The sequence below is a fragment of the Lithobates pipiens genome, unplaced genomic scaffold (genome assembly GCF_037356315.1).
Source record: "Lithobates pipiens isolate NorthernLeopardFrog02 unplaced genomic scaffold, aLitPip1_a1.2 Scaffold_16, whole genome shotgun sequence".
NCBI classification, from domain to species: Eukaryota; Metazoa; Chordata; class Amphibia; order Anura; family Ranidae; genus Lithobates; species Lithobates pipiens.
The window spans coordinates 176,509,614-176,532,093 of record NW_027507748.1 but is presented as its reverse complement, the minus strand read 5'-3'; the positions used below and the strand labels follow the sequence as shown (position 1 = coordinate 176,532,093).

The 22,480-nt window shown below is 42.1% G+C and overlaps 1 protein-coding gene across 5 annotated transcripts in view; it reads left to right on the top strand.

The window, feature by feature from the left end:
• Positions 1 to 22,480, top strand: part of DHRSX (dehydrogenase/reductase X-linked) — a 772,860-nt gene that overhangs the window by 632,096 nt on the left and 118,284 nt on the right. For all 5 annotated transcript variants that reach the window (XM_077480803.1, XM_077480801.1, XM_077480804.1 and 2 more), the window contains one exon: positions 2,707 to 2,914. In XM_077480803.1, the coding sequence (XP_077336929.1) occupies positions 2,707 to 2,914 (208 nt within the window). The remainder of the gene's footprint in view (positions 1 to 2,706; positions 2,915 to 22,480) is intronic.

Genomic DNA, 22,480 nt, shown 5'->3' with positions numbered 1-22,480 from the left:
TTGTACGCATATTAAGGGGAACCCCGTACCCATATTAAAAAAAGGAAATGCGTGTGGCCCCCAGGCCCTATATACTCAGAACAGCAGTATACAGGCGGTGCAAACAAGACAGGGACTGTGTAGGTTTGTTGTGTTAAGTTGAATCTGTTTGTCATTTTCAACCGGTACATTTTTAAAGTGTAGCTCCAGTCAAAAAAACTATCTTTAAGCTTTTTGGAAAACATAGGGAAGGGTTATCACCCCTGTATAATTTGTTTTGTCGTCCATCTTTTTTCATCTCACTTGCTGCTGTCTCCTTGCGTTTGCAAGTAGAAGATGTTTGTAAGTTGGATGTTTGAAAGTAGGGGCCTGCCCTATATTATAGCGGTATGTACTGGGTACAGAGCACGCAGACAGCACGCACTATCTCCTAACACTACTGACTGCAAGCTCTATTATTAACCACTTGTTAGCCCAATGTTTGCATAAAGTGAAAGATGAAGTTATGCTGAGTAAATAGATATCAAATATGTCACTCTTCAAAATTGCACATGCCCGTGGAATGGTGCCAAACGTCGCTACATAAAAAATCCCCATAGGCGACGCTTTAATTTTTTTTTTACTGGTTACATGTTTTGAGTTGCAGAGGAGGTCTAGGACTAGAATTATTGCTCTCGCTCTAACATTCTCGGCGATACCTCACATGTGTGGCACATGCGAGCACATGGGGACATGGGCGCTTTAATTTTTATTTTATTTTTTTATTGTTCATTTTACTTTATTTATGTTAGTTTGACATTTTTTTCCCCAAAAATATATTTTTGATCACTTTTATTCCTATTACAAGAAATGTAAACATCCCTTGTAATAGGAATATGGGGTGACAGGTCCTCTTTACAGTGAAATCTGGGGGGTCAATATGACCCCACATCTCACCTCTAGGCTGGGAAGCCTAAAAAAAAAAAAAAAAAAAAGATTCTGGCTTTGATCGTACTGGCGAGTTGGTAGAAGCACCGGAGGGCGGTGAGGGGTGGGGGGCGTCTATGGCTGGGTATTTCAGGGTATCACCGAGTATGGCTGGGTATCTCTGAGTATGGCTGGGAATGGCAATTTATGGCAGGGTATTACAGAGTATTGGGGGGTACTACAGAGTAATGGCAGGGTACTGCAGAGTATTGGGGGTACTGCAGAGTAATGGCGGGTACTGCAGAGTATTGGGGGGTACTGCAGAGTAATGGGCGTTACTGCAGAGTAATGGGCGTTACTGCAGAGTAATGGGGGGTACTGCAGAGTAATGGCAGGGTACTGCACTGCAGAGTAATGGCAGGGTACTGCAGAGTATTGGGGGTACTGCAGAGTATTGGGGGTACTGCAGAGTAATGGCGGGTACTGCAGAGTATTGGGGGGTACTGCAGAGTAATGGGGGTTACTGCAGAGTAATGGGGAGTACTGCAGAGTAATGGCAGGGTACTGCACTGCAGAGTAATGGCAGGGTACTGCACTGCAGAGTAATGGCGGGGTACTGCAGAGTAATGGCAGGGTACTGCAGAGTATGCACTGGTATTGCAGAGTATTGGCAGGGAATTGAGGGGTTAAATTCGGTGAGCAGCGATGTGGGCACTGCAGATGCAGCCCACATTGCTGCTGACACCGGTCTCTTTCCCCTCCGCTGTACCGATCGGTACAGAGAGGGGAGGGAGGAACAGGCGTCATAACATGACGCCGGTTTGTTTCCAAGTGATCACTCCGTCATTTGACGGAGCAATCACGTGGTAAACGGCCGCTATGAGCGGCCATTTACCGTGATCCGTGATGCGACCCGGCGGTCACGGATGCTCTCGAGTGCGCACACCTCGGGGCACGCGAGAGCAGAATTCTGGGAGGCCGTTAATTAACGGCCTCTCAGAGTTAAACAACCCCCCTGAAGCCTTTAATCGGCAATGGGCAGTTGTTAAGTGGTTAAAGCTAGATCACTAGCTATATAGGTGAGGTGAATATAGTGGTGTATACTGCAGTCAGGGCACAGACAACAACCACTACACAGCAGCAAGATAGGAAATCAGCCAAAAACGATTGGTGTGTACTGTGTTGAAGGTACACAGAACACCCACTGCTTCAGATGCTAAGTAACACACTACACGAGGCCGCCTCAAAGGCGGCCTTATATAGTGTGGGGCGTGCACTACACAGCCTGAGCTATGATTGGCCACAGGCAGGATGCCTGTGGCCAATCATGGCTCTCCTCGCTGCCGGCGCTGCGATTGGCCAAGCATGCGGGGTCACAGTGCATGCTTGGCCAATCATGGGGCAGCAATGCACTGCGCCACCGCAGTGCATTGTGGTCCGCGCGCGCGTCACTCAAATTTTGATGCGAACGGCCCAAACGTTCGGAATTCGCCGATCGGCCGAACAGCCAATGTTCGAGTCGAACGTACGTTCGACTCGAACACGAAGCTCATCCCTAGTTCTGTGTATAAAATGTTTGTAGTTTATAAAAATTGTACTTGATATTATATTCAGCCTATTGAATTAAAGCTAAAAGTCTGCACTTCAAATTAATTTGGATTGTTTTGTTTAATTTTATTCTGGTGGCGTACAGAGCCAAAAGTATGAAAATTGTGCCTGTGTCCAAATATACTGTATAAAGACCTAACTGTATATTTACATTGTGTTAACATTGTGGACAAATACTAGCTTATCACTTCTCCTATTTTCTGTCTTTGGTAGCTGGTGTGATGCTGGTACCTGAAAGCAAAACAGAAGATGGCTTTGAGACACACTTTGGCTTGAACTTTTTGGGCCATTTCCTACTGACAAACCTCCTGCTGGATACAATGCGGAAATCTGGAACCCCTTATTTTAATACACGTGTTGTTACAGTATCATCAGCCACCCACTTTAATGGAGAATTGAATTTTGATGACCTGCAAACAAGGTATTTTTAATGAAGCGCTGTTTATCATTAATGCTTATTTTTCACTGACTCAACATCACTAATAATGTAAAGGCAGACCTGTACATGTTGTAAGGTAAAATAAAATGTTAATTCATTGTAATCCCGGTATCCTTCTGGGAAAGTTAGCACATCTTAAAGTGCATCTTGCATGTAAATACAAGGTCCACCTATTAGGAGGATCCCCACCCCCATATAAAACAGTTGGACTAAAGAGAAAACAAAATCAACAAAAAGTGACTACTATGTTGGCAATGGAATACTTATGTAAAAACAGCGACAAGATCCCAGGTCATATCTTTTCTACTTTTACTTAAAAACTGTACAAATTACCTTACATGGTGAAGTGGGAAAAAGATCTGGATGAGGATGTATAGTAGATCTTTCAGAATGGCACAACCTGGCTCAAAAGACCTACAAGTTTTATAAATACTTTTATAAATACTTCCATGACTGAAGCCAATTATAAAGTGCTGTTGCGTTGGTACATGGTACTTACAAAATTAGTGCTTTAGGGGGTGTGGACAGGAAGGCACAGACTACCATATTCGGTGATCAATGCCGCAGGTCAGGAGATTTTGGATTCAAGTCTATAACTTTATATACTGTCTGACCTAGGCTAATCTTAAAAAGTCCTCATGGCAAGCTCTACAGAGCCAACCATTGAAGGAGGTTCTGAAACATACCAAGAGAATGATCTCTTTCATATTCTTGGCTGCCAGGATAGTGATTGCTAGATCATGGAGGTCTCTGTCTATCCCGTTCCCACTGAAACACTAAAAGTTATCATGGACAATGATAAATGAAAACATTTCAGCTACATTGCAAGATAAAATTCCCCTATTTGAAAAAACATTGGACCCTTGGATACGTTAACTTTCAGGAGAACATTGAATGGCATAACTGAACGGACTCGTGGGTCAGAGAGAAAGATAGGAAGTATCTCTTTGTGAATCTTGTCTTGTCCTTTCTTTTTTCCTTTTTCCTTCTAGTCTTTCCCCATGTTTTTCCTTCCCTATGTTTATGGTATTCACCCAAGTGTTCTACAGTTTACACCACCAGCACTGTAATGGTTGCCACAAGCCTTTTTCATTTGTATTATTTTACTCCACTTTGCCATTCCACCTTATCTCGAGTACATGAGAAATGGTTTGTTGTTATGGTGATGAACCTGAGTGTGTGACCTTGAGTCAATCTGTTTGAAAATGTGCAGTGCATTAGCATGTATAACTGGTTCAAAAACCAATAGAAATGATTGTAAAATAAAAAATAAAAAATTACACTCAGATAGGATAGGGTGACATCAGTGAGCCTTCTCCTGCGATCCTGGGAAAACTAAGAAAGCCAGATCTCCTGACAACACACTCCTACACAGTACCAGTAATGCCGCGTACACACGATCAGACTGTCCAGCGGACTTAGCCCGGCGGACAAACCGCCGGACTTAGAAGCGGAGGTCCATCGGACTTTCCGAACGAGCGGACCTGCCCACACACAACCGGAGTCCGCCGTACTTTTGAAAATGAACGGACTTATCCACACACGGAGGAAAGTCCGTTCATTTTGAACGTGGCTCCAGGTAGCCGGGACTAGTGAAGGAGGTCAATGTCGGCGAGATTGACATGTCGCTGGCCACGTCACCTGGTATGGACTTAAAGAGAATGCTGTGACTGTGACAATCACCCGGTGACCCCGCCCATTGTCCCTATATAAGTCGCCACGCAACATGTCCCTGTCATTACGGCCAGAGACAGCGTTGAGTCAACATCTCAAGGAAGAAGAAGAAGAGAAGAAAAGAATAGAAGAGAAGGCGGCAACAGAAGACCGGGCCACCACCAGTAAAAGAGCTGGAAGAAGGAGCGGAGGCTTGGCAAGAAGAACCGAAGAGGGGGACAAGACCCCCGAAGTCGGAAGAAGAGGCGGCGGCGACAGAAGACCGGGCTTCCGCTAGTAAAAGAGCTAAAAGAAGAAAGCAGAGGCCCGACAAGAAGAACCAAAGAGGGGGACAAGACCCCCGAAGAGGGGGACAATACCCCAAAGTCGGAAGAAGACCCCCGGGCGGCGACGAAGAAGAAAGCCGGGCTCCTCCGCTAGTAAAAGAGCTAGCAGAAGATAGCGGAGGAGTCCGGCGAGAAGACCCCCCAAGATGGAAGAAGACCCACGGACCTTTGCAATAAATTATTTTAAACCTTTGTGTGGTGTTTTTTTTTACATTTTTTTCACAGGTGAATGGGAAGGGGTACATTGTACCCCATACTCATTCACATAGGGTGGGGGGCCGGTATCTGGGGGGGCTCCCGGATTCTGATAAGCCCCCCGCCCGCAGACCCCGACAACCAACGGCCAGGGTTGTCGGGAAGAGGCCCTTGTCCTCATGAACATGGGGACAAGGTGCTTTGGGGTGGGGGGCCGCACGGCCCCCCTTCCCCAAAGCACCCCCCCATGTTGAGGGCACGCGACCTGGTATGGCTCAGGAGGGGGGGCGCTCGCTCATCCCCACCCCCTTTCCTGTCCGGTCGGGTTGCGTGCTCAGATAAGGGTCTTATATGGACCTTGGGGGGACCCCCCACGCCATTTTTTCAGCGTAGGGCTTCCCCTTTAAGTCCATACCAGGTGACGGGGCTAGCGACATGTCAATCTCGCCGCCAAAGGCTGCGACATTGAATTTCTTTGCTAGTCTCGGCTACCTGGAGCCGCGTTCAAAATGAACGGACTTTTCTCCATGTGCAGAAAATTCTGTTCATTTCAAAAGTCCGGCGGACTAGCACACACACGGGCGGATTGTCCGCCGGACTGCGAGGAGATGTGGAGCGGGCGCGGTAGAGATTCTTCCGTGCCCGAAATAGAAAAAATAGTCCCTCCCCTGCCGCCACCTTTTCTCCACATAGCTATCAGTAAAGAAAAAAAAAAAGTCAAAAGTAAACCGGGGGGGGGGCAGGGGGTTAGTTGTTTGTATTTAGGACTCTGATCGGTAATTGCTGGAGGATTTTTTTTAATGACTTATCTGTTCAGGTTGCCCGGGCCCCTCTGCTGGCCGGGCCCGGTACAACGGGGCCAGTTGTACTGGCCTATCAGCGGCCCTGTTGCCGCATATAGTGACTTACTTTTAGCAATTAAACCCCTTCTGCTGCCAGCAGCTAATTTGTGGTTACCCAAGGTTTTTTCTTGGTGCCCTAATTTGAGTTGCCTCAGCAACTCCAGCAGTGCAACATGTAAAATTTGCAGTGACTTGCAGTGTCCCTCATCAGGGAAAGACACCAACAGTCTGAATCGTTGTCCCCTAATTGACTCTACATACTCCTTGGAGTCTCCATTAGCACCATCAATTGTGATCCCCTCCTTTGTCATGTCCAGGAAGTAGTTCTCTACAGCTACAGTTTGCTAGAGTTTATGGACATAATCACAACTATAATTGCTGACACCCCCCCCCCCCCCCTCCAAAATCTATATCTGACATTCCTGCAGTTGTAATGGCCTATTTAAAAAAAATGCAAATATGCTATACTTATCCGTTTTGTGTAATAGAATTGCACAGAGCGGCCAGATCCTCCTCTTTATGGGGTCCCCCGCCGGTGGTTCTGGCTCCTCCTCTGCTCAGTGTGCCACCATAGGAAGCCATTTCCTATGGTGGCACACCTACAGGCTTGATCCTGAGCTGTGCTGCCTGCATCCATAGACACAGACAGCATGACTCAGGTGGTATTTAACCCCTTATAAATTATCTAAAATCTACCCATCCACAACCGATATTTGTTGGAGGTGTAATGAGCAAACTGGAAATCTTATACATACCCTCTGGAGTTGCAAAACCCTGAAAAGCTTTTGGAACTCAGTTTCATCCTTTATAGCAGAAATAACAGGAAACTTTTCCACGCTTACTCCAGCCTCAGTCCTTTTAGGTATTGACCTTGAGAAATATCCCCTTATACATAGAACAATAGTGGTCCACATCTTAATAGCATCAAGACTTACAATAGCCAACCTCTGGATATCTACAGAAGCACCCAACCTATCTACTGTTATAACCAGATTGAATACACAAGCACAATTTGAATTAATTAATTAATACAAAAATCATTCCATTACCACATTTAGTAAAAAAATGGAAGACTTGGATATCCCACCCTAGAGCCTCCAATTATTTAAAAGAATGCAAATTCTAACTGAGTAATAGGCGGATGTAGAACACTATCTATGTTATCCTCTAATCTATGATTTTCCTATATTATTACCCTCCCCCTTCCCAATGTTATCCCTTAGTTATAGTTGTACAGGCTGACTAGCGGCTCAATGTGGTGACATTCCAGATCTACAGCGTGAACCCATTTGGGGTCGGCTGGATTGGGCCATCAAGATTTGAACAAAACCTATTTTATATGCCTTTACAATGTTTTTTATTGCAATGATATGTACCATTTGCAACAATCTTAATTGTTATGTTCTCTTTTGATAAAATAAAACATTTAGGCCTCATGCACACGGACGTTTTTCCAGCCACTTTTTTGAGCTTTTTTTGCAGCTTAAAAACGGCTGTCCATGTTAGTCTATGGCTTCATGCCCACCTAGGCGTTTTTGAGCTGCAAATGGCATAGGCGTTTTTAAGCTGTAAAAAAAACCCAGGACCAGTGCGTTCCGTGGCGTGGAGCTAGAGCTGTAAAAACGCGAATCGCGGGAAAACGCGCATAAACGCGCAAAAACGCGCAACATATTTTCTTTGTTTTCTGAGTGCTATAGCCAAGAGATGTGTTTCTTAAAAACGCTACTTAACGCTAACGCTAAAACGTGCAAAAACGTGCAAAAACGCCAATGCAAAACGCGGTAAAAATCACGTTTTTAACAACGATTTTTCCAGGCATCGGAGCTAGCTTTGCAGCCAGTTTTTTAAAACGTCCGTGTGCATGAGCACTTATGGATTAAAAAAAAAAAAAGGTAATTTTGGAGATATTTTGAGGAAGTAGTGTAACATCCATATTGATATGTCAGTAAGTTTTTGATTTATAGGAAAACAAATGGAATGAGCTGAGAAGTAAAAAGACCTGTTATATGGCTTTTGGTGCCACTCAAAGTAGAAGTGAAAGTATATACCTGTGTTCCAGAACATGGGGTGCAGGCTTAACCTGATACCAATCCAGAGGGCTAGTAAATGTAAAGAAGAAAGGATCACTGCTACTCCCAACCAGGGAGAGAATGTGATGGAAGATAAAAAACAGGTGGCAACTAGCTAAGACCAGTGGGGAAAAAATTGTGAAAAGCTTGTAATCAACAAATATGAGAAGGTGTTGTTATAAACCACAAAGAAAAAAACAAAAGGAATGAAATGGGAGATAATGAAGAAAAGCATTTGGACGACAACATAAAATGGTAAAAAGAGTTAACCACTTAAGGACCAAGCCTCTTTCTGAGATTTGTTGTTTACAAGTTAAAAACAGTTTTTTTTGCTAGAAAATTATGTAGAACCCCCAAACATTATACATTTTTTTCGAACACCCTAGAGAATAAAATGGTGGTCATCGTAATACTTTCTGTCACACCGCATTTGCTCAGAAGACAAAAGGTAAAAAGGTAGTGGTGCGCGGTACTATGGTGAAGAATCTAGTTAAAACAGGTTTAATATATTCAATAGGTACTCAAAAGATTAGAAGATAAATGTAATATCGTCTCCACTACAGGTAATAAATGGAACGTAGAAAAAGAAAAGACAATATATGTATATAAAAAATATATATATATATGTATATATAGTGAGGGACCCTCACTCCTATGCGTAGTAGTATTTTGAGTGGTAGACAAATGGATAAGAAAAACAATTAATGATAAATAAGACTGGTGGTCCCAATGCGATTTTTTAGGTAGCAGAGTTGCATAAAGTGGCAGTGCTGAATATAAAGAAGGTCCGTGAAAATAACTACTACTGTATTTGTTTCAGTGACTAAAGTACTATACATAAAATAGTGGACGAAATAAAAAATATATAAAGTGAATCACCATGCGATTTGTTAAAAATGACTTAAAACGCATACAAAGTGCTAGTGCTGAACAATAAATAGATCTGAAAAGAAAATCTGCTAAGTCAAAGTATATGTGTAACAGTGTACAAAAGTAATCATTAGCTAGATAAGGCAAAAGATGTAAGTAATGCTTGCCTTGTGACTAAAGAAATCGCATATGGTGTTAAAGCCAAGGGAGGGTTAAGCAAAGTGACTCTGTGCGGGTGTCTTTATACCATAGACTTAAATAACGGTGCAGTGCACTAAATTGAATCATACAATCAAAGTAAATAAATCAAATTGTTGAATCAAAACAAAAACGCATAAACGATCCAAGTGTTGGTGAGAGGGAAACAACCCTCTGGGAATAATCCAAAACAGAAGGAAAAAGGTGCACAGTGTTTGAAGCTATAAAAGGGAGCCCCATAGTATAGTATTTTTCAACAGTATTAAAATTTATTTATAAAAACAGCTTTGGTACTCACAAACAGACAGAGTTTTTGTATGGTGTATAAACGAGCCTCGAGCTCGATTGCGTCACTTCCGGTAGCTACTATACTATGGGGCTCCCTTCCTCCTTATCTGTTTAACCCCTTGCATAAAACCGCCGAGGTATACCACCAATCCCCCCCCCCCACGCTGAAGTACCGCTGAGGGACCACTTACAGAGCCCAATACGGCACAGTAGGCAGGAGACGCCAGGACCCGGGGACACGTGAATAGGACCTCGAGGGATAAGGACCACCAGGAACCCTGAGGATACATATACCATATGCTGTTACCTTACAGCTGTAAGGTAAGGGGACACCCATATTCTGATTACACAGGACCACGTGGGAGATATCCACCATCACCATTATCACTGTTTAAATCTCTACCTTATAGTGCACATATATTTTAAGCACCAGCATTGCAGGCGACTGTCTTGTTACATGCGATTTTGGGCTAATCGCCACTTGTTGTTGCACCAGCTGAATGGACAATTTTAACTAGGATTACTGTTCCATTGTTGTTTTTTATATTTTTTATAGCTTCAAACACTGTGCACCTTTTTCCTTCTGTTTTGGATTATTCCCAGAGGGTTGTTTCCCTCTCACCAACACTTGGATCGTTTATGCGTTTTTGTTTTGATTCAACAATTTGATTTATTTACTTTGATTGTATGATTCAATTTAGTGCACTGCACCGGTATTTAAGTCTATGGTATAAAGACACCCGCACAGAGTCACTTTGCTTAACCCTCCCTTGGCTTTAACACCATATGCGATTTCTTTAGTCACAAGGCAAGCATTACTTACATCTTTTGCCTTATCTAGCTAATGATTACTTTTGTACACTGTTACACATATACTTTGACTTAGCAGATTTTCTTTTCAGATCTATTTATTGTTCAGCACTAGCACTTTGTATGCGTTTTAAGTCATTTTTAACAAATCGCATGGTGATTCACTTTATATATTTTTTATTTCGTCCACTATTTTATGTATAGTACTTTAGTCACTGAAACAAATACAGTAGTAGTTATTTTCACGGACCTTCTTTATATTCAGCACTGCCACTTTATGCAACTCTGCTACCTAAAAAATCGCATTGGGACCACCAGTCTTATTTATCATTAATTGTTTTTCTTATCCATTTGTCTACCACTCAAAATACTACTACGCATAGGAGTGAGGGTCCCTCACTATATATACATATATATATATATTTTTTTTTTTATATTTTTTATATACATATATTGTCTTTTCTTTTTCTACGTTCCATTTATTACCTGTAGTGGAGACGATATTACATTTATCTTCTAATCTTTTGAGTACCTATTGAATATATTAAACCTGTTTTAACTAGATTCTTCACCATAGTACCGCGCACCACTACCTTTTTACCTTTTGTCTTCTCCAATTGGGGTTCAAGTACCCCATTTCAGTGTGTGCAGCGGTGCAACAATTAGATTACTCTTTGATTAGGCGCAGGAATATTCTCTTTTATGCATTTGCTCAGAAGTCTAACAAGCGCACTTTTTTGGGAAAAAATACACTTTTTTGAATTAAAAAAATAAGAAAACATTAAAGTTAGGCCATTTTTTTTAGATTGTGAAAGATAATGTTACGCCAAGTAAACTGATACCCAACATGTCACGCTTCAAAATTGCACCACTTGTGAAATGGCGACAAACTTTTACCCTTAAAAATCTCCATAGGCGACATTTAAAAAATTCTACATATTGCATTTTTGAGTTACAGAGGAGGGCTAGTTTGGGGGCATATGCAGCATGGAGCAGGACAGTCACACCTAAAGAGAGCTCCGCTCCACACAGGGCTCTTGGTCGATAAGGGGGGGTAATTATCACCGCAAATAAACACAAATTACAGGCACCTCTGTACATCAACACCTGTGCATGCCTACAAGAGGAAAAAAGAAAAGAGGACATGCTGGGGCGGTGATGTCAGAAGGGGGCAGGGTCTCCAGATAACGTCATTGGGTGGTCCTGCCCCATGCCAATTTGAGTCAACATCGGAGGAAGAACAGAAGGAGACGACAACGTAAAGAAGAGGCCTGGCAAAGGCAGAAGATAGCGGACAGAGGAGAAGAACCGGAGAAGGCTAGAAGACATCAGCGGAGAGCGCAGGAGAACTGGCAGAGGGAGAAGACATTGCCAGAAGAGTCGGAGAGGGGAGAAGAAATCAGAAGAGATGCCAGAGCTGCCTTAATAAAATACTTTAAAAACCTGTGTACTGTGTTTTTTTTACACTTTTTTTTAGGTAAATGGGTAGGGATATAAGGTACCCCATACCCATTCACATAGGGTGGGGGGCCGGGATCTGGGGCCCCCCTTTTTTAAAGGGGGCTTCCAGATTCCAATAAGCCCCCCTCCCGCAGACCCCGACAACCACTGGCCAGGGTTGCTGGGAAGAGGCCCTAGTGCTCATCAACATGGGGACAAGGTATTTTGGGCGCTCGTTCATCCCCACCCCCTTTCTTGACCTGCTAGGGTGCATGCTCGGATAAGGGTCTGGTATGGAATTTGGGGGGATGTCATGCCTTTTTTGGTGTAGGGGTTCTCCTTAAAATCCATACCAGACCAAAGGGCCTGGCATGCTCTTGGAGGGGGAACCCGTGCCGTTTTATTTTTAATTTGGCGTGGAGTTCCCCTTCCAGATCCTCAGAGCACAAGTCGCATGCTAACGTCAGATCAGTTAAGACGATAATCTGACTTTGATCCGACTTCAATGATATTCAATGAGCTGAAGTAGGATCAAAGTCGGACCAAAGTAGTGCAGAAACTTTTTTCAAAGTCGTACTGACTTGTGATGGACCAGTTTAAGTGGTTGTAAACCCATGGGAGAAAAAAAAAGCAACCTGCAAGGCAAAGGCATAATGAGCTGCACATGCGCCGTAGACAGCGGTGGCTGTCTTTTTGTAAATATCTCCTAAACCGTATAGGTTTAGGAGATATTTCTTGGACCTACAATACTACAAACCTACTTTATCTAGGCTTACCTCTAGGTCAAAGTGGTTTGTAAGGGTTTACAACCACTTTAAGATGGCTCTCATAGGGAGACATTGATTTGCATACATCATGCGACATGAACTCCCAATGTCAGAGCATTTGTCATACAAGTATGGGCCTGGCCTTATTCAATAGGCTGAAGTAGGATCAAAAACAGACCAAAGTCAGACCAAAATAGTGCATTTTCAATGTCGGGCCGACTTGTTTCGGACCAGTTAAGACAGCTCTCATAGGGAAACATTGATTTTCACACGTCATGTGACATAAGCTCCCAATGCTGAAGAAGAGAGGTAACAATGCTCTCTGCAGGGACAACTCAATCCATACACCAGTTCCACTTACAGGTGCCAAAGCTCGATGTGTCCCAACACGCTCCAATGCAACAGCAGTAAGAAAAGCCAGCAAAACTGTAATCCTTGAAGTGTCGTTTAGTGGTACATCAGAGTGACAATAAAACAATAAAGCTGACGTGTTTCGGCAATAGCCTTAGTCGTAGCTAGTAAGCTCCCAATGTTGGAGCGTTTGTCGTACAAGTGTGAACCCAGCCAGAGGCCGGGTTCGCACTGATACGACACAAATGTTGTACAACTGTCATCCGACTTTGCCGTGCGACATTGGTCCTATTTGATCATTCTTCCGTCAGACTTGAATGAACAGGATAAGATTTTGCTCTGACTTTGAGATAGTCCGACTTGTCTTTTGACCTATGAAAACAATCCCAGCGTGACATAAATTCCTTTTCCTGCTTCTGTAATAACCATGTCGGATGTCACAAGTCGGATGGTTAGGACAAGGATCCGACTTTGATCCAACTTCAATGATATTGAATGGGCTGAAAACGGACTAAAGTTGGACCAAAGTAGTGCAGACCGATTTGTGTCAGACCAGTTAAGACTGCTCTCATAGAGAACCATTGATTTGTACACGTCATGTGACATGTGCTCCCAAAGTCAAAACGTATGTCATACCAGTGTGAACTCGGCCTCAGATTCTTTATTGTGATCTTTGAGGATCTTTATGAATGAATTAGCTCAGATTTCAAGCAGCTAGAGAGGTTAGAGGGATTGTTTTAATGTTCCTTTGCTGTTTGTTAAGAATATGTGAATACTTGAAAGTCCAAAGTCTGGTCACAGGTTCACTTTAATAATATGCTGTATATTTATAAATGCGACTGCAACAAAATCTCGCTACATACCAAGGCTACCATAAAATCATGACCACCCTTCTGCTCATAAGATTGCATTGGACTAAAACTTTAAGTTTATAAAAGGAAACAGTTGAATTATGAAGTGAAGGAAGAATTTACTCTAAAATTTACTTCCCCACTCTATATGACTCCTGTAGTCCTAACTACACTATTCTCGAATCTCTACATGGGCTTGCCACAGCTGTATCCAGCATGCAATCACCACAGAAATGTATACCATTAGTATAAAAGGTGTACATTTTGAAATGTAAAATGATTATAAATATATTTTCTAAAAATAAAGACTAAAAGAAAAATGATATCCTTTTTTTTGGCGGTATCTAGTTGCATCAGAATCATTCAATATTTGTTCAAATAAAACATCAGAATTAAAAGATTGATAGGAATATTATGAGGAAATTTAGGTCAGTGCTACCTGTACTGTAGCACATGGCCAATTTATTAACAGCTCATGGCAAAGGAAAGGTGGATGAGTGCTTCAGGGTTTGTTTCTACTATAATCACCTATCTCAGCTGGTGACCTTGGGAGCCGAGAAAAACACATGTCACTTTGCATTAGACTGCTAGAGATGTGTGTTGTCACCAAGACAACTCTTAACAACTGTGAATTTTGCTAAGGACTGGTATAAGAGTAAAAGCACAGTAGACACCAATAGTTGGCATATATGCCAATAGTACTTTCTTTATCCTCACATGTTTCCTTTAAAGGACAGTGTCGCCTTTAGTGCAGTTGTCCTTTAAGCCTTTTGCTGCTGGAGCTTTTCGTATTCATGTTTTCAACAAAATGCACATTTTTAGGCCGGAAGATTACTTAAATCCACCAAAATACTATTTATTTTTCTGAAAGCAGAGACCCTGTAGAATAAGTATTTTTTTTGTCACATGATAATTGTGCTGCTTTTTATCAACTTTATATTTTCAGTACAAATACTGTAATTCTACCCCCGTAGGAGCCGCTGAAGTTAACTAGTTATTTTCCAGTCATGTAGATTCCACCCATTCATCTAAGCACAAGTCCACTCACTCTGGCTCCAATAAACAGTCTAGGGGTTTATTTTTTGTAATCTTGTAGAACTTGTAACAGGACAGGGATTTGTGCATTGGATACTCCAAAATGCTCAGTAACATTAAGTAGAGAATTCTCCTTGTGGATACAGCACATTCTAAACCCACACAGCTGGGGACCATCAGGTAGTCTTGGATCAGTCTAAGGCCTCAAAACTGAGAACCCTGAAGCAAGTCTTTTGGCATCTGGTTACCCTGCACGACTGCACAGGTATAGGTAACCAGTGCAGTTTTTAGGGTGCTGCACAGTCCAGGGGGTTGATCCGGGTCTCTTACTCGAAAGTCCCCTCCTTCCACCTTTTTCTGAACAGGGTCCAGTGAGTGACGTGCTCCTTCCTGACCTGATTCCCTGGTTGAGAAATTCTGCATCCAGTTTCAAATTAGTCCCAGGTCCCAGTCATGCCACAGCCAAGACCAAGCAAACAGCAATTTAGTCCAAAAGGTGCTTCGGGGGCAAGCCACCCCCTGAAGCTCTCAGAACCTTCCTTGACAGGGAACAGGACAGTTTCCTCAGGGCTCCAGGCTCTTTACCACCTCCCAGACCACATTACCAGGGATTGGCCAGGGTATGGTAAATAGTCAGGCCAGCCATCTGAATTTCCTGCCCTAAGCTCTGGAAGCTTCTCCCAAAGGTAGAGGGAAACAATCAAACTCCCAGCCTGTGAAACCATGAACAGATCAGGGCAAATAATTACTGCTCCCCTGATTACAGAAGGAGCCAGGAACTTGATTTACCTTGCATCCTACACTAAGAGGATGTTATAATACACTCACATTCATTTTAGTGCACACAAACACAATATAATACCCATTTTTTTGGTAAAATATAAAAGATGAGATACTAAATGTCAAACTTCAATATGTCAAATGAAATGGCAAAAAACTATGGTACCCAAAATTGTCCATAAGCAACTCATTAAAAGCATTTACATCTCAACAATTTAACAAGTTAACAAGGAATGTTCTCATTTGGTGTGTGTGTGGTATACCAAGTATGGATGTCAGAATTTCTGTTCTCATAGGCAAATGTGTTTATGTTCATTGGGCAGCATTTTTACAAATGTTGGGGGATAGTTTTAAATTTGTTTTATGGAGGTCCCAGGCACTCAGGAGGAACAGGTGAGCCTGGGACACATGGTGGTGGTGAGGGATTTTTTTTGGGGGGGGGGGGGTTCAACCTTTAGTAATTAGTTGGCTTTATGTAAAAATCTGGAGCCTGGAGTGAAACTGTAAACACACTACTCAGGTACATGCCAGCACTGGCACCGTTGTAATAGTTACATCCGCAGCAGCAAAAGGGGCCATATAGCCGAATAGTCCATATAGCCAAACATGTGTATATATATATATATATATATATATATATATATATATATATATATATATATATATATGTGTGTATATATATATATATATATATATATATATATATATATATATATAAACAATTTTATTTTTTCAGCCTGTGTCCTAGTTGGGGGTGTTATCCTTTCAATTCCTGTCTAAGAAACGCAACAGGCAGTGAGATGAAATCTGGACAAAGAGATTGAAATTCCTCTTTTACAGGTGTCCTCATTGAAAGATCACCTTTTCTTATGGTGACAACTTTGATTTCCCTTCATCTCCCGTCTCTGAAAATATGTCACCAGGACAAATACAGACAGCGAAACCTACTCTGAAAAAAAAAAAAAATAATTCAGTTTTGGCTATACATACACTAAAGTGCAGCCTAGTTGGAAAAATTCTTACTTTCCACCCCTTTCCAGCTGTCTCACTTTGCAGCTCTGCCTGGCATTGCACAGACTGTGCAAAAAATGTCCTAGCTGTCTCCCCTTTTTACTATGTACACCATGGTCCCATCCATTCCTATGGGCAAGCCAGACTCCTCTGGAAGGTTTGAGGCTTCCATTAGTTTGGCTCACCAATGGGAATGAATGGGACCATGATGCATGTGCAGTATGAAGAGAAGCTCCCTGCATTGGTTTCATTGCGAAGACTGTGGTTCAACTAGCAGTGCCACATAGCAAAGATTACTGGAAACAAGGAAGAAGGTAAGTATTTCATGGTTCATGAAAGTGAGGACAGATGGAAACTCACATTTTCAGCTTTTATATATGGAACAGCATATACATTATACACAGATTTCTACATTTTAAATCCATCCCTTTATACAGTATTTCATTAGCACTGTCTCTTTTTGTCAAATTGTATTCAGTGGTTGGCTGTAAGGGAGGTGTAAAGGCAGCACGTAGAGGAAAGGTATAAACCTGGTCTAAACAAAAATTTTTTTTTTATTTTCATATTGTATAGATCTGTAGAGATCATACATATTTTTTCATTTTCTAAAGCTGGATGAACAGCTGGTGTGCTAATTATGCCAATCCTATAAACCAAATGCCCACAATACATTATTGGAGTAGTCACTGGGAGTGCAAGGAGGAAATCTCTAAGAGCAGTAGGTACAGTATAAAGTCCAGATTTAAACTCCAATTTTGTTGAGAAAATAAACATTCCCCTCTGGGTGATCTATGTACATTACAGGGAACAAACTTTGTTGCAGATTCCTACCTTTTGTTATTCTGAAGAAATCACTGTTTGTTAGTCTGTGTCCGTGTGGTAAATCTAATGTGGTAAATCTAATGGGAATAGTTTCACAATTATCAATCAGCTGCTGCACCTGCAGGGCTCTAATGAGGAAAGTGTCAGGGCCTGCATCTCTTTAGGCGTGATTTCCTATTGAGAGAATCTGACCAAAAATTACATTTTTGTTGCAGGGGATGCCTGAATCTGACTTGTATTTTAGTCCAGACTTCTAGGAAAATCAGTGAGCCAATCACACAGACAGGAAATTATGTTTCTGGGGGGCATTCTGTATACATTCTGTGTACAGAACACCTCCAGGTAGCCACATTGTATTGCATTTTACAGAAAATTACAGAGCTACAGACTGAAAAGGAAAGGTCGTTTTTAATAATATTCAATTACAGCATGACTTGTGTCACAATTGTATATGCTATATTATTTTCTTTTTATATCTTTTTTTTTTTCTCAAGAAAGTGAAGTTACCCTTTAAGTGCCTAACTGGCATCTGAAGCAATCATACTGATTACCCCTTAGGATTCCTCCAATTCTGTTTGTCCAGTACACATTTTGTTCAGCAGTAAGTACTAAGCCCTAAGAAAGAAGGACTTCTGTACCCACAAAATGTGTTGACATTTATTCTGGACTTTATATTTTAAATGATTTCTGCTGTTCTGCCCAGTCTCTACTACAGCAAAGATCTGACCTTTGGCCACCACTCGGAGTGAATTATTTTTTCTATACTGCTGACTGAAAACACATACTGCCTTAAAGTCACACAAAATTATATCCTTATGTTCTCCAAAAAAACATCCATATACACCCACTACTTAATAGCCTTGTCATCTATTTTTATTAAATTGTTTTTCACTGTATTTTTCCACCTCCTTGTAACATTGAGCTTCTGAACCATTCTTTTTCTCATTACTTCCATTTATTTGGACCGAACAGTGTACATTAGCTGCTATCATGTGCACTGCTTTATGCACACTATAAATCCCATAGTCCATGGTCTACCTCAGATAGCAAGGACAAATTTGTGGCAGTGTTAAATTGTAAGACTGTTAACTTTTCCACATTTTCACTGGCAAGTTATACTCTTGCAAATTATGGTACTTGAAGCACAATTTCTAGTTAACACTTTTCCAACTGTAGTAAATCTCTGTTGTATGTCTCTATCAAGAGCAAAGTTGCAGTGGTGAGTCTAGAGCAAGAGCTCTGCTAGTCTAAAGTATGAACATTCAGCCACAGTGACCCCATGTGGTGGGATGACTATTGCACAACATAACTGATCCAGAACTTGCCGTAGACTTGCAAGATGTTTGCAAAGAAAGTTGATCTGGAGTCATGCAATGCAGACTTGCTGCAATTGTGCAACAAACTTGTAAAGCCTGGCACGTCTAGCAATAGCTTGGCAAGTCAATTTCAAACTTGCAGCACAATTGCTTGCTATGTGGGATAGACCATAGTCTATTTTTCTGAATGTGCAAGATATGGTGGCTATGTTCCTACATAAAATGGGACAATGGAAAATGATTGTAGGCACCCTTTCTGATCACAGCATCAGAAAAAAAAAGAATTTGGAGATTTGGAGGAGTCTGAGAGTAAGATTTTGTTTTAAGAATACATAGTTGAATACTATTGATTTGTAAAATTCAGACCCCCCCCCCCCACCAATCTGCTTCTTCCAGAATCCACTGTTGTCTATGTTCACTCCAACTTTAATTTAAATAAAATCCGGGTTCACATCTATGCCTTCATGAATATCTGAACGTAAAAATCTTTCCAGTCTAGTGTAGACTAGCAGCAGATATGCAATAATAACATTTAAAATATTTACATTTGTATCTAATTTCATATTTCATGATCCTAATAATGCAGAAACTTCTTATATTTTGTATTTTTACAACTGCAAAGGAGAAAGAAAATCACAAAAATGCATTTAGTCTCTAAAAGCAATTTTGGCCATATCTAAAAATAGTTTGGAAATGGAAGGTCCTGTTTTCGATTACCATTGGGGTAATGCGCCTTTGCAGAAAAGCATTAGGAAACGCTCAGCAATCCACTTGATGTTACCTTCTGAGAAAATAGGGGGCAGCCAGACGTAGGCTAGATTTTATCAATTGCGTTGGCTGTGCTTTTGATGGTAATTTTATGTGGAAGAGCTTTGGGGAACAGAGCTATGGTAACATTTGTGTATATAGGTATTAAGTGGTTCTGTCATCTTGGGCGATCAATAAACAGATCAATGCTTCTGAACTGTGGCCGTGAGTGTACTGTTTAGATTCTTTTCTACTGATTGATCTGTACTTCTTACTCATGTGAATCAAGCTGTAGGAAGAAAAAAATACTGAAACAGTGTGTTTAGCTTTTTAGAATTCACATGAAAGCTTTTTGTATTTAATTTTGGTATTTGGAAAAACTAGATCATGCAGATTTTGTCTCTGCCTTTGCTTATTTTCGTTAATGTTCTTTATGAATTATTTGTTAGAAAATACTTTTGCAATTTAGAGGTTTTAATTTTATACTATGCATCATGTTCACATCTAAATCAGTCAGCTATTAACTACATCAATAAATGCAATGCCACTGTATGTGCCAGAGCCTTCAGGACACAATTTTCTTTTCAAATAGCTTGAGATTCTGCCAGTGATTAGGATTGCTGAAGAAAGACATAGCAGATGGAAACAAATGTTGCACGAGATAAAATATAGCGCAAAGAATTTCCAACCGCAGCTGTTTCACTTTTGCCATTGTTAGCTATAAATATTAAAAGATAAGTGTTTAAATATTTTCTTTATGCAGGACTTCTGGTTCTTGAAAAAAAGTGTAAGTGGCTGTTCGCTAGGACACAACATAGAACAATTGTTTTCTATGTGCCCTGTTTGCACTGCAACTCAGCCTTGAGCACAGGAAGACACTGCATGTCACTGTACAGCAGCACTGCTCTATGGTGACATAAATGAATTGTTACTTTGTAAACTTCACATAAAGTTAAAAAAAAAAAACAGCAGGAGCTGTGTGATGTGCCTCACTGCAGTCAGAATCCAAAGACCCTAACTTCTTCCCACCCAGCCACTGCACCTTTCATCATGCTGAGTGAACATACGTCCCTCAGAATGGGTGCCTGCTCGTGGCGTGGTCCTGGGATGGCTGTGATTACAGGACACAGCCAAGATGGGATCTGGACATGATCATTGTGATTGGCTCTCCCAATCACGTGATAACTGTGTCCAATCGCAGCCTTCTCAGTGTAAACAGAGACACTTGTCTCTGTATCACTTCTCCCCACTGACCTCAGTGGGTGTTCAGTGTGGGGGGGGGGGAATCTGCAACATCTGTGACAGCTTTGTGTGTGAGAAATCATTTTATACACAGAGCCGTCACAGATCCCCACACGCAGTAAACCAAGCCCCACATTACCACTGTCCCTTTCCCCATAAATAGTTGTCACAGTGCCCCCATAAACAACTATACCAGTTCACAAAACATCTGTCAGTGTCCCCATCACATCTGTACCAGTGCAAAAAACATCTGTTACAGTGCACAAAGCATCTGTCAGTGTCCCCATCACATCTGTACCAGTGCAAAAACATTGTTTACAGTGCACAAAACATCTGTCAGTGTCCCCATAAACATCTGTACCAGTGCACAAAAATCTGGAATAGTGTTGCGTTGTGAGATCAACATCTGTCAGTGTCCGCTGGTGGACGATGAACATCTGTCAGTGTAGAACAAAGAAGGCTTGCAGCTCTGGGTGAGGTGAGGTGAGAATGTTTTCTATGTGCCCTGTTTGTACTGCAACTCAGCCTTGAGCACAGGAAGACACTTCATGTCACTGTACAGCAGCACTGCTTTATGGTGACATAAATTAATTGTCACTTTGTAAACTTCACATAAAGTTCACACAAAAAAACAGCAGAAGCTGTGTGATGTGGTACAACATACATTATACCACCCCTTACTGCTGCCTCACTGCAGTCAGAATCCAGAGACCCTAACTTCTTCCCATCCGGCCACTGCACCTTTCATCATGCTGAGTGGACGTACAGGTACGTCCCTCAGAACGGGTGCCTGCTCGTGGCGTAATCCTGGGGTGGCTGTGATTATAGGACACAGCCAAGACGGGATCTGGACATGATCACTGTGATTTGGCTCTCCCAATCACGTGATGGCTGTGTCCAATCACAGCCTTCTCAGTGCAAACAGAGACACTTGTCTCTGTATCACTTCTCCCCACTGAGCTCAGTGAGTGTTCAGTGAGTGTGTGTGTGTGTGTCGGGGGGGGGGGGGGATCTGCACCATCTGTGACAGCTCTGTGTGTGAGAAATAATTTTATACACAGAGCCATCACAGATCCCCACACACAGTACACCAAGCACCACAGCACCACTGTCCCTTTCCCCATAAGTAGCTGTCACAGTGCCCCGATAAACAGCTGTACCAGTGCACAAAACATCTGTCAGTGTCCCCATCACATCTGTACCAGTGCAAAAAACATCTGTTACAGTGCACAAAGCATCTGTCAGTGTCCCCATAAACATCTGTACCAGTGCACAGTCACATCTGTACCAGTGCAAAAACATCTGTTACAGTGCACAAAGCATCTGTCAGTGTCCCCATCACATCTGTACCAGTGCACAAAAATCTGGAATAGTGTTGCTTTGTGACATCAACATCTGTCAGTGACCGCTGGTGGACGATCAACATCTGTCAGTGTAGGACAAAGAAGGCTTGCTGCTCCGGGTCAGGTGGGGAATCCGGATGGATGGTGGGTGCATGCCTCGGCTCGCCCTTTCCGGATACAATGCACAAAAAAGAGGAATAGGCTGCACGTCACAGTATAATCCAAAATCTTTATTTCCGACATCCCGAAAGTGACACCACACCAGACACCACTATTTGTGCAAAAAAAAAATTATAAAAAATACAGTGGGTACAGTGTTGCATGAGTAATTCTCATTCAAAGTGTGAGAGCACTGAAAGCTGAAAATTGGTCTGGGTAGGAAGGGGGTGAAAGTGCACAGAATTGAGGTGGTTAATCACTTCCCGCCCGGCCTATAGCAGATTGAGGGCCGGTAAGCGGGTCTGTTATCCTGACTGGGCGTCATATGATGACCAGCAGGAAAACATGCCGCGGCGCGCCCGTGGGAGCATGTTTGACACGCCGCATCTCTGAACGCGGTAAGAAGCCTCTG